This window comes from Salvelinus alpinus, chromosome 28, assembly GCF_045679555.1.
Source record: "Salvelinus alpinus chromosome 28, SLU_Salpinus.1, whole genome shotgun sequence".
In the NCBI taxonomy this organism is placed as follows: domain Eukaryota; kingdom Metazoa; phylum Chordata; class Actinopteri; order Salmoniformes; family Salmonidae; genus Salvelinus; species Salvelinus alpinus.
This window is the reverse complement of record NC_092113.1, coordinates 13,658,406-13,675,468: the sequence shown is the minus strand read 5'-3', so window position 1 is coordinate 13,675,468 and position 17,063 is coordinate 13,658,406. Positions and strand designations below refer to the sequence as shown.

General features: G+C 42.6%; 1 protein-coding gene across 4 annotated transcripts in view; it reads right to left on the bottom strand.

The window, feature by feature from the left end:
- samd11 (sterile alpha motif domain containing 11) overlaps window positions 1-16,362 on the bottom strand; it is an 81,545-nt gene extending 65,183 nt beyond the window's left edge. Inside the window, exons 1-3 of one of the 4 annotated variants that reach the window (XM_071371750.1) lie at window positions 15,121-16,362; window positions 13,839-13,930; window positions 659-834 (exon numbers count right to left, since the gene is read on the bottom strand). In XM_071371750.1, the coding sequence (XP_071227851.1) occupies window positions 659-834; window positions 13,839-13,930; window positions 15,121-15,574 (722 nt within the window). In that variant the 5' untranslated portion in view covers window positions 15,575-16,362. Of the gene's footprint in view, window positions 1-658; window positions 835-13,838; window positions 13,931-14,858; window positions 15,055-15,120 lie in introns of those variants that run through there. The other 3 variants (XM_071371749.1, XM_071371747.1, XM_071371751.1) reach the window with 3 other exon arrangements.
- Between the last annotated feature and the right edge of the window lie 701 nt (window positions 16,363-17,063).

Sequence of the window (17,063 nt, the reverse complement as noted above, 5' to 3'; positions counted from 1 at the left end):
TGCTCTCATAAGCAGCAGCTAATGCATCAGAGCTCGTTCCTGCCTCAATGCTGTATTTTCCTTTCTTCAAGCCCTCCTTTACCCTAACCGTTGTCATGTAAAAGACCACACCATCTCCATCCACCATCAGAAGGGGCTGGTTCTTTAGTTATTTCTGGGGTTTTGGCTTATCATGCGGCTATTTGTATGCACTGAGTGTACAAAACATTAGGAACACCTGTGGAACGCTTCCACACGTTGAGTCTATGACCCGACGAATTGAGACTGTTCTGAGGGCAAAAGGGGGTACAGCTCAAATATAGGAGAACGTTAGTTATTTTATTGCACTCACTTTATCCTGTACTTTAGAGCATTATTAGTATTATAAAGGGTTATTGCGCATAGTCAACTCTATGAATACCAAAATACTGCACAGCGGTGGGAAGTGTTTCAGTGACTCAAACATTGCACTGTAGACTGAGCAAGGAGGATAAGTAAGAAAACACCAATGTCTTACATGTCAACACAACACTTTCTGTAAGCACAGAGCTTGTACACTTGTACACCACTTAAAGCAATGAATTGAGAAAGGTTGGGAATGGGTATGGACAGATCATAGGTGATTAGTTATTTGTATATCCCAATATCATTCAGACACAGGAGTTCATCCAGACCTTACCTCTTTCTCATGATACTGTAATGTAGCTCATCCTCCTGCTTGATGTGGGCATGGTCTCCGCTGGTGCGGTCGCTGCCCTCGCTGTCGTCACTGCTAAAGACGGAGGAGAGCTCCCTCTTGGGCACACGGTTGGGGGGCAGGGGGATGGTGCGCTTCTCTGCCAAACGCCCGCGGTTCTGCAGGAAAAAAGGTGCTCTTAGAGATGTGGTTCTCCAGTTTGATGCTAACAGCATGCACGTGCTAACATGCTAACATTAACCACATGCTAGCATGCTAACACTAAGCACGTGCTTAATATGCTAACAATAAGCACGTGCTAACATGCTCGTAGCTAGCGTTCGAAGCACTCCTCCACTCTAAACATCTGACTTGGTGTGCAGTGGCCACCATAATATTCCCCATCAGTCATACACAGAAATCAATGCTGCTGCTGTCACGGGCGCAATAGCATACATTTATACTAGGAATGATCATTATATGAGATTAATTTGTTCTACAATACATACATTTTTCTTAACAGCATTTAGCATTATTCAGAGGCAATACTAAGAACGTAGAAAGTACCACATGGGCTCAAGCTCCATAGCTGAACATAACAGCTTTATTGGTCATTTGTATGACCGGAATATTCCAATAACTTATTCCAAAATTATCATTATTATTATTAAGTACAAATATGGAGGCTATTCATGAAACAAAACTACCAAAGAAAAATGAACACCTTAAAAAAGCCACCACGATTAGACTGATTAAAGTAAGATGATTTCAAAGGATAAGAAAGTCATTTATTGCTATCTAATATGGGTGTCAATAAGTATTTACTTTTCAAGGGGTGGGAAAAGCGATAAATGTACTATTTTAAAGGAAAACTCCACCCCAAAACTATCTTTTGGTATTGGAAATGGGAAACCTGACACGTGTGATCAACGGTCCTCGCAATGTGCTTGAAAAAGCAAGCCATTACTGGTGCACAAGCCCACTGAAATGTGCTCAACTGACTAAAAGTAGGATAGAATCCATACAGGAAACAAGGGAAACACTACTCTCCAAAATCATATGCTTTTCCTGAAGAATAGGCTTCATGTTCTGGCTGAGACACCTCTGACACATATCTAGGCCTACTATATGATATTGTTTGTGACTATAGATGCGAGTAATGACACAGAATATGTTTCAACTTACATTATACCCCAATACAGACATACTTATCAAGTTTACCACAGAAATCATAATAGGGGGATTGTCTAAACAACAATTATTTACCATAGCCAGAGTCCTAAGTGATAAGGGGGTCATGCAAAGGGAGGACAGGAAATGATTATGCTTGGTGTGTTCAGAGCTTTTGGGCCACAAAGCTCTAATGAGCGGAGCGAAAGGAAAGGAGGAGTGTGGCCCTGAGGGGTTCTGGGAGTGAAGCTGGGTGACCTTTAATGTGACCTGAAGAGGTCACTGCAGATTAACACGGCTCTATAGAGATAAATATGGGGGGGAGAAAAAGAGAAAGAGAGAGAGCCAGAATGGGAGGAAAGGGGGGAGAGAAACAGAATAGGAGGAAAGAAAGAGATAATTGAATTTGAGTAAAAGGAGAAAAGGCAATACAGATAAACACAGAGAGAGTGGACATAGCCTTGAAACACTCTAGCTCTCTCTATCCCCACCCTCTCTCTCCATCTCTCTGTCGCTCTTTTTTTTCTCCCTCCCTCTTGCTCTCTCAGTGCCTACATCTCCAGTCTACTCTCCCGGACGCCTCCGAGCCCTCCAGCTATCCCTTCCACCACATGCAACCCCCCCATCTCTCTCTCCCTCCATCCCACAAGGGGCGAAGACATGAGTGGCAGGCTGGGGCAGGGGCGCCTAGCCAAGAGGCAAACAGGTGCAGCCCCTCTGGAGGCTCTCAAGTGGCAGACATTAAAACGAGTGAGGGGGGAAAAGGGAGGATAAAGATGAAAACATCCCTCAGGATGAGCAGGGCCACATAGTTCTGAAAAGAAAAAAAAATCTATTTTTCTGTCTTACCGAAAGAGTGTTTTTCCTTTCTTCTTTCCACAGGCAGATCTGTGAAGAGCAGTACCTTTGTATAAGTTCTTCTCAACTGCGTGAGGACAGTGGAGGAGTTTTCTTCTATTCCCGCTCCACTTCCTCTGACTTAACTACTTGGACTAGAGGTATGGAGTATGCTCTCTCTCTCTCTGGATTTCTCTCACTATAAGACAGACACCTGTCATATACGCACACACGCATATACACACACACCTGTCTTGTGAACTCACACACGCTCTCTCACACATACACACACACACACCTGTTCATGGGCACACATACCACACCTGTTCCTGCATGTAAAGAGGGGTTTTACTTAGCGGACATCGTGTGCTGGTCTACTGGAATATTCTGCCTAAGAAGAAGCACAGAGATTGTGGCTTCGTGTGTAGACAACCACCCACATGGCCCTGACATACCCAGACCGCCAGCCCTGGAAACCCCCTATCCTTTCTTTAGTAGCACTGACGCAGAACTGGGGGTGGGCTCCCACTGTTTCCGGCAACACTTCCGCATCGCGGAGGAGGGCCCTCTAAAACAAAACATGAAACAAAACACACCCCTGGCAGTCCACGTAGGAGTGTAAAAAAAGACACAATCATAATAAACACACACAAAAACACACACATCAACAGGAGAAGTAGTAGTGAATACACACATGTATAAACATATATGTAAACACACACACACACACAAACACACTGTAAAAAAAAAGCTAGTTGTTTCAAGTAATTATTATTATTAAGTAACTGGTTCCACAGCTTTTTTTGTTTCCTCAACTTTTCAGTCAAAGTGTTACCTAAAAAAAGTGTTGGCCCAAACTTAGCTCCAACTTTAAAAATTCAGTCAACTTAAAATTGTGTTTGCTCAAGTTGTCTTGTAGTTGAAACACCTACATTTGTATTTATTTTAAGTACACGCACAGACTTAAGGCGGCCTTACTGTGTGGTCAACCCTCTGTCGGCCATGGAAAAAGTCTTTCATAAACAATACACTAAAAGCACCTCTATGAATATCCCCTCCTACACATTCTGTCTGACGGTCCAAGTCTGCCAGCCAAGAAATCTGTATTTCACATCACACACCAACAACACACACATTCGCATGCACACCGACACACCGACAGCACCCACAAACACACAGGTTTAGGCTTCAACAAAGTATCATATACAAGAACTGTGGCTGGAATTCTTCCCAAAAAGCTTCTGTAATTTCACTAAAACCACTTATCCGACCAAAGTGTGTGTTTAACTGCATGCTGGCGTCGGCTATCCACCGCCGCACCACACACACACCAGTCTCTTTAGTAACATGGGATGTGTACATTCATAAAAGGAGAGAATAACTGTTCTAAAACTACAGAAAGATCCTGTTGTTATTGTTGTTGTTTTATCAAAACCCCAGCCTATATTTAATGCCAAACAATACTGGCAAACAGTCATTTTGTATTTTTTTACTAAGCTTATTCCAGACCTTAAATGAAGCCTCTGTGGAAAAGGCTATTCATGTTTTTTTTTTCTCTCCCTGCCTTATTTCCTAAAAGGTGCTGTACCCTGCCACTGGCTCAAACACACACACACACACACACACACACACACACACACACACACACACACACACACACACACACACACACACACACACACACACACACACACACACACACACACGCTGAGAGGTAACGGCAGACAGGCGCGTGACTCATTAGGCATTCATCCCCCAGGGAGAACGCTGGGGGGGCGCGTGCGAGAGAGAGAGACCGCTGCAGCTGCAGGAATGTCGCGGGCGGCTACCACTGTGTGTGTGTGTGTGTGTGTGTGTGTGTGTGTGTGTGTGTGTGTGTGTGTGTGTGTGTGTGTGTGTGTGTGTGTGTGTGTGTGTGTGTGTGTGTGTGTGTGTGTGTGTGTGTGTGTGTGTGCAGAGGCAGGGGGGACTTGGCGCAAGGACTGGCAGAGGGGGAGGGGTAGTTAGGAGATGACAGGGGGTTGAGGGAGAGAGAACGAGAGAGAGAGAGAGAGAGAGAGAGAGAAGAGGGGAAGGAGGAAAGGGCAGTCATTGCCACGCTCACATAGGTCCAGTGAAAAAAAGAGCCAAACAAACGTGTTTGTGTGCACTTAACTCCTTTTTCTGTTTATGTTGACCTCCACTCTGTCTTAATCACCCACTCACTAAAGTAAGCTACAATTCTGAAGGTACGTTACAGACTTTAGAAGCTACATTAGAGACACATTATGAGGGAGGGATTTCAATCATACAACCTCTCCCACAAATAATTCAACCTCCTTTTCACCATATTGTACATACGGCGCATCTATAAATGCTTAGCCGCGAACTATATTTAATAGTGGAAAAGACTGTGTGATAAAAGTGTGTGTCTGTGTGTTTGTGGAGGGGGGTACGTAGTGGCAAGGCAACACTTGGTTTTTCATGGCCAGAATAATATTTGGGGGGGGGGGAGCACTGTGGGAAGGACAGGCATGCAACCAAACACCCCCCTCCCCCCGTCACCTCCCTCCATCACACACACACCATCCTCCCTTTCCTCTCTCTGCCCCCACCCCTCGGCCCTCACACGCTGAGCTGAACGGGCGGTTGCGGCCCAGTGGAGCAGGACGAGGGACGAGTGGGAGGGAGGGAAGGGGTTCTAGGAGGGCGAGAGGCGGCGAGGGGGAGAAGGGGCGGTGGTGGGAGGTTAGTGGCGGTGCAGCCAGGTGTGCCAGCGCCTCTCTCTTGTGTTTGGATAGGCCCGACCAAGGCAGCCGTGCGAGAACTTTAGACAGGTAACGACTCTGCCATTCTTTCCCCAGACAAAACCATAGGAAGAGGGAGAGGCAGGGAGGGGTTGTCTAAGGGAGATAGAGAGAAAGCCGAGTGCAGCAAGGTTGAGTTTTGCAGAATAAAACGAAAATATACTGTATGTCTGAGAACACTTCATATCCGCCCCAATGTCTGTATTTTTGTATAAAAACAAATTTATGCAAACCTGTATTTATAGCATTATAGCATATATCTTTCATTCAATCACACTACTCTGCATACTGTGGCATGTGTGAAACACTGAGTTGAGTGACTACACTCTTGGAAAACAAGGTGCTATCTAGAACCTAAAAGGGTTCTTCGGCTGTCCCCATAAGAGAAACATTTGATGAACCCTTTATGGTTCCAGGTAGAACCCTATTAGGTTCCATGTAGAACCCTTTCCCCGGACGGTTCTACATGGAACTCAAGAGAGTTCTACCTGGAACCAAAATGGGTTCTACCTGGAACCAAAAAGTGTTCTCCTATGGGGACAGCCGAAGAACCCTTTTGGAACCCTTTTTTCTAAGATTGTGGCGTCAGTGAAGAGGCCCCACAGAAAGAGGAAGAGACCACTCGACCACTATGCTATCATATGAGGTCAGACGTCTGTACACATACTGGGAGGAGAGAGAAGTTCCATAAATATCTCTGCTGGCTTTGTCATCATCAGCTGCAAACAACTGATAGACGAGCAGTCCACCTTATTTAGCTAACTCCATCAGTCCCACCGAAAAACACACACACATGCACACACACAGACAAGACAGGAGAAAGGCAAGGTATATAGGGGCTCTGATCGAGGCCAGAGACTTCACTCTCCCTGTCAATCTCTGGTCCTGTCATCTAGCCTCTTACTGATAGTGCAGGCTAACACAGGCTAATGGCTAATTCACTGGCTAATGGCTAATTCACTGGCATAATGGATCATTGCAGACGGAATTATTCATAGATATATAAAGTGGCTATGTTGAGTGTATGTGTGCGTGCGTGTGCAGGCCTGTGTGTGTGTGTGTGTTTGTGTGTGTGAGACAGAGGGAGGGAGTGTGTTACAGTACTTGTAAGCCTGCCAATAAGTTGCACTTTTAGTATTGATTGCTAACACTAAGGCTACCCAGAATGCAAGGCCCCTAGTGAATAAGCAAATCATTAGAGACTCAGTTATTCTCTAATTTGGCCAATTGACTAAGAAACACACTAGAGTCCTGAACCATGCATCGCTCCTTCCCTAAAGATGGATACTGTGGTTGCCATGGTAGCATAGCCTTAGTGCCATGTGGGACACACACAGAGACCCACACACACTGCACACACACACTGCACACATACAGCACAAACACACTCACGCAAATACATACACACATTTGTGCAAACGCATGCGCACACACACACACTCCAACCCCCTGCAGGGAGTGAGCTGTTCAGGGACACAGAGGCGTCAGCCCTGCTTATCCCCAGCATCACAGTGGCACTCAGCCAATAGAAAGTCCCCAACAAATGGCCATATCAAAGCAATAACCAAGGGTGCGTTCAGCAGGACGCAACGTTTTGGAACGTTCAAATATAAATATGCTATGTAGGACAAACATGCCTCTCCGACGTAGAATAAGGAATCATGTCGGCTCTCTTCATGGAATTTCTATCTGCAACGTTCGAGAACGTAAAAATACCAATATCTACAGCAACTTATATTGGTATTGTACTGGTAACTTCCTGTTCTTCCTGTCTTATATATAAGAAAGGCACTAATATGGATCACTCCCTAATAACTGCTGACTCTAGTCCACATATCAAATGAATGTCTGCTGCTACGCCTTGGCAGTGTCACACTGGGTTACAAGCATTTCGCTACGTCATAACGTCTGCTAACCATGTGTATGTGACCAATAACATTTGATTTGATTTGGTTACTATGTGCAATACATTGAAATATACACAAAACTCACACAGGAAATCTGATTTTGAAATGGGAACCTATGGCTCTTTGAGTTTCAACCGCCCTAAAATTACTGTTGTTGGAGACAGGGATGTATAATAATAATAACAAAGAGTAATCTCCCCACAGTACCCTAACATGGATGTGTGTGTGTTTACATGTGCGTGTGTTTACGTGTGCGTGTGTGTGTGCTAGCGTTTGTGTATGCATCTGTGCACATACTTTCCCACATTTTGTTGTGTTACAGCCTGAGTTTATAATTGATTACATTTAGATTTATTTGTCACTGGCCTACACACAATACCCCAGAATGTCAAAGTGGAATTATGTTAATAAAAAATGAAAAGCTGAAATGTCTTGAGTCAATAAGTAGTCAACCCCTTTGTTATGGCAAGCCTAAATAAGTTCAGGAGTAAACATTTGCTTAACAAATCACATAATAATTTGCATGAAAGCACTCTGTGTGCAGTAATAGTATTTAATATTATTTTTGAATGACTACCTCATCTCTGTACCCCACACATACAATTATCTGTAAGGTACCTCAGTCGATCAGTGAATTTCAAACACAGATTCAACCACAAAGACCAGGGAGGTTTTCCAATAACTCGCAAAGAAGGGCACCTATTGGTAGATGTGTAAAAATACAAATAAAAGCAGACATTGACTATCCCTTAGAGCATGGTGAAGTTATAAATTACACTTTAGATGGTGTATTAATACACCCAGTCACTACAAAGATACAGGTGTCCATCCTAACTCAGTTGCCGGAGAGGAAGGAAACCTCTCAGGGATTTCACCATGAGGCCAATGGTGACTTATGGCTGTGATAGGAGAAAACTGAGGATGGATCAACAACATTGTAGTTACTCCACAATACTAGCCTAATTGACAGAGTGAAAAAAGGAAGCCTGTACAGAATAAAACATTTCCAAAACATGCATCATGTTTGCAACAAGGCACTGAAGTAATAGTGCAAAGAATATGGCAAAGCGATTACATTTTGGTCCTAAATATGAAGTGCTTTGTTTGTGGCAAATCCAATACAACACATTACTGAGTACCACTCTACATATTTTCAAGCATAGTGGAGGCTGCATCATGTTATGGGTATGCTTGTAATGGTTAAGGACTGGGGAATTTTTTTGGATAAAAAAGAAACCGAATGGAGCTAAGCACAGGAAAACCTGGTTCAGTCTGCTTTCCACCAGACACTGGGAGATGAATTCACCTTTCAGCAGTACAATAGCCTAAAATACAAGGCCAAATCTACACGGGAGTTGCTTACCAAGAAGACAGTGAATGTTCCTGAATGGCCTAGTTACAGTTTTGACAAAAATCTACTTGAACATCTATGGCAAGACCTGAAAATGGTTGTCTAGCAATGATCAACAACCAATTTGACACAACTTGAAGAATTATGAAAATAATAATGGGCATATGTTGCACAATCCAGGTGTGGAAAGCTCTTAGAGACTTACCCAGAAAGACTCGCAGCTGTAATTGCTGCCAAAGGTATTTCTACAAAGTGTTGACTCAGGGGTGTGAATACTTGTGTAAATGAGATATTTCTGTATTTTATTTTTAATACCTTTGTTACAATTTCTAAAAACAAGTTTTCACTTTATCATTAGGGAGTATTGTGGGTAGATGGGTGAGAGACAACAATCAATTAAATCAAATTTGAATTCAGGCTGTAACACAACAAAATGTGGAATAAGTCAAGGGGTTTGAATACTTTCTGAAAGCACTGTATGTATGTGCGTGCGTATATGTGCGTATATGTGTGCATGTGTTTTGTTCTTTCTTGCTCTGTGGTCAGGATGCAGGAGAGGGGGAGGCCCCTGATTGGAGGAGCTCTTTACGAGCCGGAGGTAGAGAGTGTACTTTCCTCCTGGCCTCCGCCGGTTCCGCTGGAATAACAGAGCGCAGAAGGCCCGGTTCTCCCTGGAGCACACACACGCACACACATACCACTTAACCCTCTCTCAAACAGCGACCACACACACCGGGTACATGAAGAGCACAAATCTACAGAGCAGTTAAACGAGGGAGCTACAAGCAAAACATGGCTTTATTAACATGTTCTATTTTATTCATGTATGTCATACCTCAACATTATAACCTCAGTATATGAAATACAAGCAGACAAACCAGGCATTTGTCAATTATACAATGAGTGGGTCTAATCCTGAATACTGATTGGTTAAAACCGCATTCCAGCCTGTGTCTTTTCCACAAGTTACCGCTGGCTAAATCTATGACGTTAAACTGCCTATTTACTCTGTTCCATCTGACTGTGCAATCCACTGTCTCATCAGTCCAGCCAAGCAATTTATAAACTTGATAAGACATTATCTCACATTTTTTTTGACTAACATTTCGTTTTCAACAGTGGAGATTTATATAAACCTTGCTGTCTGTCTCTACGACATTTGCAACATTGTTTCAATATTCAAATTGGATCTTTGTCTGTCCCATAGTAATGAACGTGTTGGGATGAGACAGACAGACAGGCAGCGTTTCTCAGCCAGTCCGAATCATGAATCAACTGCCATCATTTTTATGGACATATACAAAGAAATGTCAATTGAAAAAAGGTCAGTTTGAAGTGATTGTGTTAGCGGTGTTGTTGGCTAGCTCCTCTGAACAACAGTGTCCTGACGAGTGAGCACATTTTCTATGCCAGGCAAAATCGCACCTCATTAGCTCATTGTTATGGATGTATCCAAATAAATGTCTCTAGAAAACAGTTTAAACAAATGCAAGTGCAGCTACTTTGCTGTTATTCTGGCTGCACTGTTTGACATTACTGTAAGTTAGCCGTAGTTGGCTAGCTAGCAAGCAAGGGATAAAAACGTTGCCAGCCAGTATGGCAATGGAACATTTACAACGAACGACTGGGTCACGTCCATAGATACAGAACAAAAAGACTGAAAGACTAGGTCGAGTCTCTAGCAACCAAACCGATAGAACGAACGATCAGCTGGCTTGGGTAGCAACCCCAGATTTGTGTCGGGACTATATCTCGTGGAAGGATGAAATAGTATGAATAAATTCATCAAAATAAAAAACATTTATGATAATGTGTCAATCATTATTTGAGTATGTTGGTAACCCGTTGTATAAAAGTGATAATGCACTCGAAGCCGGTGTTTGGAGGATTTATTGACATGGTTTGCCGGACCTCGACCACCCGTGCCAATATATCCTCCAAACACCGGCTTCTCGGGCATCATCACTTTATCAACATACACTTTTGTCTCATCTACAGTACACACAGTGTTTCCATGCAAAAACGGTATATATCTCAATGGTGACAGTAACTGTTAACAAAACAGTATACTGTATTATAGGCCTAGTATGGTAGAGCATAACACAAAACAATGAAAATGGCTCAAAATTGCTCAATTGTTACAGTGTGAATATGTTCAGTAGCTCTGTATTAGTGTGGTGTGTGCGCGCATACCCGCATGTGTGTGAGATCATTTTCTATGCCAGGCGACTGGGTCGTTGCCACACTCTCATCACAGAGAGAGTGCTAGTGTGTACCATTCGGCGGAGGGCGGCACGGGGGAGGAAGACACCGAGACAGGCGAGACAAGCCCCGCTGCCTTCCCTTCTCCTCCACACCTCTCGTGAACCCGCCGACACTATGTGCTGTGCGCTTGCGTTTGTTATTCACTAGGGTAGCCTCTGTAGCTCTACCTCCCGAGAGAGCGAGAGAGAGCGAGCGAAAGCGAAAGCGAAACTGGGGAAAACTATAGGTTTGGACACACTCAGCACAACAGTACCATACTGTCATCCAACATTATCATGGCTTTTCAACCCGTGCCACTTTCAGATACTTGATTGCCAAACAAGAGGCTGTCTACAATGTATTACCTTCTGCTGTGCCAAGGATGCCATAAATAAGATGATAAGATGTTCATTTGTGAGATACAGGTAAGCCTACAATGTGTTTTTCAGCAGTAATTTCAAATCTGTTGAAATCCCATCTTTGGTTTGTGAAAACAATTCACAGGAACCCGCACTGCTCATAAACAATAGATAGAATGAGGCACCATCACAAGCCATCAGACAAGCACATCTGTAGGGAAAAGCCTGCCATTTCTGGCTAAGCAAAGAACAGGCACTGACAACAAAGAGGTGTGCACACTGCTATAAACAGTACGATTACAATAGGCTTTTGTGTCAGGACTCAGAAAGCCAACTCCTGGCAAGTTACTTGAGTCATGTCACTCTATGACTGTTAATTTACTGTCAGTAGAAATGACAAACATTTTTTTTAAAGAAAGACAATTTGCAGACAACCCGACAAAATGTATTGTGCCACTGTTCAGCTGCAGTATAACATTTGATGTTAAATTCCCCCCAAAACGAATCTACTTATGTATTCTCCCAGAACTCTCTTTTTAGCCAATGCATTCCATTTGTCATTTTGTTTTCCATGAACCCTATGTGGTAGTAGCGTGTATCTGTATTCTTGGCTGTGAAGAAAACGTCACCAGTTTACCTGTATCACTCAAACACCTCCAGCTTATCTAAACCGCTTTTGCCTTGCGTGCCTCACAAACAAAAATCAGCAGTAGCCACGCTCAGTAGCTCGCTAAGCCTCTTACGCCCTCAAGATTAGAGCTTTGGAGCGATGACAGATGCACTCCGTAGTGATAAAAAAAACACACACACACTGCACCTGTGTGAACAGATTTGGCGACCGTGAGTCGGCAACGTGCTCGCTCAAAGCCAGCACACTGGCACAGACACCACACCTGTGACGCCTCACAACCTGCATGGCATAATGCCATTAACTCAGCTGAACGGGGACGGGTTGGCGAACACAGCCCAGTGAAACAGCTAGGAGAGGAAACGCAGCAATGGACAGAAGAGCCATGAGAATGAGACCAATCTAGCAAAAGGGAGCCTGACTAGTCGCCCATTCATATTACGGTACTTATTAACTTGGACTAGAATTGGGCCATTCAATCTCGGCTTCATGTTGTGGTTTGAGCCAGTGTTGATTTCAATGTTGTGTATATATCTGTGAATAATGACATAAAGAAGTGCATACTCAACCAACAGAACGAAAACTTCAGGCCAGGTACCATACCCTCATATGGTGTTTTTCCCCCTTAATAATATCGCAATCAACTTTTACCAGTTGAACGTAAACACACATATAATAATTTTTTGTATTACAATTCTTCTGAAATATTGTATTGAAATATGAAAATTTGGCAAAATATCTTTAAATATGTGCAATAATAGTGTTTAACATGATTTTTGAATGATTACCTCATCTCTGTACCCCACACACATACAATTTCCTGTAATGTCCCTCAATCGTGCAGTTAATTTCAAACACAGATTCATACAAAGATACAGGTGTCCTTCCTAAGTCAGTTGCCGGAGAGGAAGGAAACCACTCAGGGATTTCACCATTAGACCAATGGTGATTTTAATAAAACAGTTACCGAGTTTAATGGCTGTGATAGGAGATTACTGAGGATAGTTCAACAACATTGTAGTTACTCCACAATACTAACCTAAATAGAGTGAAAAAAAAGAAGCCTGTACAGAATAAAAATATTCCAAAACATGCGTCCTGTTTGCAATAAGGCACTAAATTAAAACTGCTAATAATGTGGCAAAGAAATTAACTTTATGTCCTGAATGCAAAGTATTATGTTTGAGGCGAATCCAACACAACACATCACTGAGTACCACTCTTCATATTTTCAAGCATGGTGGTGGCTGAATCATGTTATGGATATGCTTGTCATTGACAAGGACTAGGGAGTTTTTTAGGATAAAAAGAAACAGAATAGAGCTAAGCACAGGCAAAATCCTAGGGGATAACCTGGTTCAGTTTGCTTTCCACCAGATACTGGGATACAAATTCCCCTTTAAGCAGGACAATAACCTAAAACAAAAGGTCAAATATACACTGGAGTTACTAACTAAGACGACATTGAATGTTCCTGAGTGTCCAAGTTACAGTTTTGACTTTTGGCTTGAGAATCTATGGCAAGACTTGAAAATGATCAACAACCAATTTGACAGAGCTTGAAGAATTAAAAAAATAATAATGTGTTAAAATTGTACAATCCAGGTGTACAAAGCTCTTAGAGACTTACCCAGAAAGACTCACAGTTGTAATCACCCAAGCATTGAGCATTATAGACCAATATTATTCTGAATAAATTCTGTCACAAAAGGCAGATTGCTTAAGACCAATGCTGCTTACTCTGTGTCTCAATAAAAATAAAATGTAGTTTAGAGCAAGCTTTTAGCCCAGTCGTCATCACAGACAATTGGAATCAGCAATGCAACATACAGTTTTAAACCAATGATAAAGCAAGGAAAACAGATGTAAGAATTGAAATGCTGATGAAACCATAATCTTACCACTGGAGACGAAATTCGACACCCAGGGCAATCACAGATTGGAGGATGTACCTGTAAGATTCCTTTGGACATAAGGGTCTTTAAACTTTTCCCTGAGAGAGAGAAAGAGTGAGAGAGAGAGTTAGAACGAGTTATAATACAAAAATAAACCATACTTATACAGGACCCATTGATATCAGCAACTTTAAATCAATGGCATGTAATAACCTACACATGGAGGTGATTACAAATGACAGGACCTTCAAGAGCCTTATATAGGCCGATATATTTGTCTAGCGAACATAAGACTATGTTAACAGAGTCTACACATAAACATCAATAAAACAGTTTGTGCAACACAAAATGTGGATAATTGTTGAATAATCACGAATCCAAAACTAAAACATAAACATTAAATTTGGAATTGCCAGTTTTTCAAACTAAATGACCTAGTTTCACCGATGAGTTCTAGTTGAGCCCCGTGTGTTAAGATACATGACAGTAGGCTATTGTCATTGTATCTAAACTCAGATATGAAACTATCTTTTATCAGGCTAGCATGTTTTGCCTGAGGGCAACACCCTCTCCCAACAGAACTTGGGGTGAGGTGAGGTTCTAAAATAAGTGCGCACGTGGCCAGCGCAATAATGGGTAATTATTAAAATAGTCCCGAAGTTAGTCAATAATATTCATTGTTCTAATAATAAATCAATTAATAAACATCTTCTGGTACGTTTGTTTTGTCTGAGCCAATGTATAACTTTTGAAACCAAAATAGTAGCCGGCCAATAACATCATTATTTTGGATAGTTGCAACGCAAACATAATCTACCCAAAATAACCAAAAGAGTAAGGAATAGCCTACAACTTCAAGTCAAATAATTTCGTTCCCTGTCTCCAACATCATTCTGGTCTTTTGAGGTGTCAACACCCATTTATCCTTCTGATATACCCAACACTCAACGGAATGATACCCGCAACGTCTATCAACTGCCATATAATGTTTAAACAATTCTGTACCCAAATATTAACGTTTTTCACCTTAGTCCACGACTCCTTACGCCCCGTTTTGCGAATGGTCGCTGCCTGTGAAGATACAGTGAGGGTATGTGCTTTTCTCATCTCTCTTCTTACGCGCTGTAGTTGGTGTACTGCTGAGTAACCCTTTAACTACGAAACGCAGAACCAAACCAGGGAAAACGAATTTCCACTCACCAAACAATGACAAAAACCTTAAATTGGGTATCCTCCTCAAAATGAACATACGTAAAAAAAGGTATACATAATGTTTTATGTTGCCTACCTTTGTGCCTTATACTTCGTTTCCAATCTTTGGCGGTCTCCCTTCCACTGACAAACTGGAACTCATTCGGGGTGAGCCACTCGCCCCGGTATTTGATTGAGGGTCCCTTACTACCTTGGCACAGTTTGTTAATGTATAGTAAAGCCTTGTTCTCCCCGCACTCCACCTCGATGCATGGTTCCCCGTTCTCAAAAAACGGCTGAAAGTCGGGGATGGAGGAAAACCTCTCCAGCATTAAGTCGTCCGGGTGATGGTGAAGGTGCTGGTGATGCAGTGCGGAGTCGTGGAGCCCCAAGTACAAGCGGTGATGGCCGAAAATATGGTCGTACTGCGGTGGGTGCGGGGTCACCACAGTGATAGCGGTGTCATTTAAAGGGGCCAGGTATTCGGACTGGTTGAAGGCAGCCAATGCCAATACGTCCCCATCCAGTCTCTCCTTTTTAATGGCAGGCATGTTACTGGGAGCGAAGCGCCGGTAACAAGTGATTAGCAGCTAGTCCGACCAACTTGTGTGTCCTCTTTTCGGAGTTGGTCAGCCGCCCCAGACTTGAAGACGAGACACTTTGTTTTAGGCAGGGCTCCGGTGTCGCTCTGTGACAGCGGTCTGTTGAACTTCCCCGACAGATTGCCATTCACTAGTTTCCAGCTCTCTGTAGTCGCCGCGCTCTCTGCCGCCACACTCCACCACTCACCACTCGCATGACGGTTCTCGCCGCGCTCCTGCCTACCACCCGCGCTTCTGCCTACCACTTTTAATCGGACTTGCGCTACTAATACCTGACACGTTGGAGTGGTCATACCTTAGCCATGGACATCACGTTATCCACAATGATCATTGACACTTCCCCACATGTCTCTTCAGTTTAGTATTTTCTAAACAGTAAGCCTATTGTTATGATGTTGGTTTCTCTTATTTTACCGGCCTTTATTTATTGCAATTAACAAGTTTACAGTCATTGTGCCTTCCAATATGCTGGTATTACGCAAGACGGTGTCTACCTGAATAATAAACAATACTAGGCTATACAACGTCTTATTTGATGTATTAGAAGTAGTACAAAAAGATGCAGGTATAGGCTCCTTTGCTACATACTTTCCATATGCCATAAAACTAGAGCCTCTGGCTATCTGAACATTGCAAACTTCCCTATTTTTCGAATTATTTCAAAGTATTTGCGTGGAACAAATTCAACTGATGGGACCTTTGAAATAGTTGTTTTTTTAACCCTGTGTAGGCTATATCGTTAAAGTCACGGTGAAGTTCACAGACCCAGACCAAACAAGATTTGCACTCTCCGCCGCTTCTAAACTTGGCCCATTTAAACAGCCGAGGTTTTGCGAGCGCGAAAACTTGAAGGGGGGTGCGCGACGGACGTCATTATTGCGCAAAATATAGCCTAAACACAGTCACATATTCCTGACACATACTGTAGCCTACGGATTATAATATTTCCCTATTCTTAAATGATTATAATATTCATGTTCATATATCAGCAGGTACATATAGCCTACAACAACAATACATATTGAAACAATAAAATTCAATGTCAGTTGATGGTTAGGCCTACCAAGGTAGGGATACATTTTTTGATAGGCTATGCTAACATAGAAGTAGGCCCCATTGTCTCGCAACAACAAGCAAACACGTACAGGCCTATAGATTATATCCCATTCAATTCAACAACAGCTTTGAACACATATATGTTCATTCTCTTTAATTGGTCTTTGCTCATAGTTCTACCCTCACAACCTCTGAGGTTCAGAATGTGGTGGGTGTTCTCTGTTGTGCCCTCAGTGCTTGAAGTCAATATTCTTCTTGTACTCTTTGTAATCATCTTCCCACTACTGTAATGGTCACTCTCCTTTGAGAAAACTATGGCCATTTGAAATATCTGGAAAGGATATCATAAAGAATAGAAGATTTTATTCATCACATTTGTTAA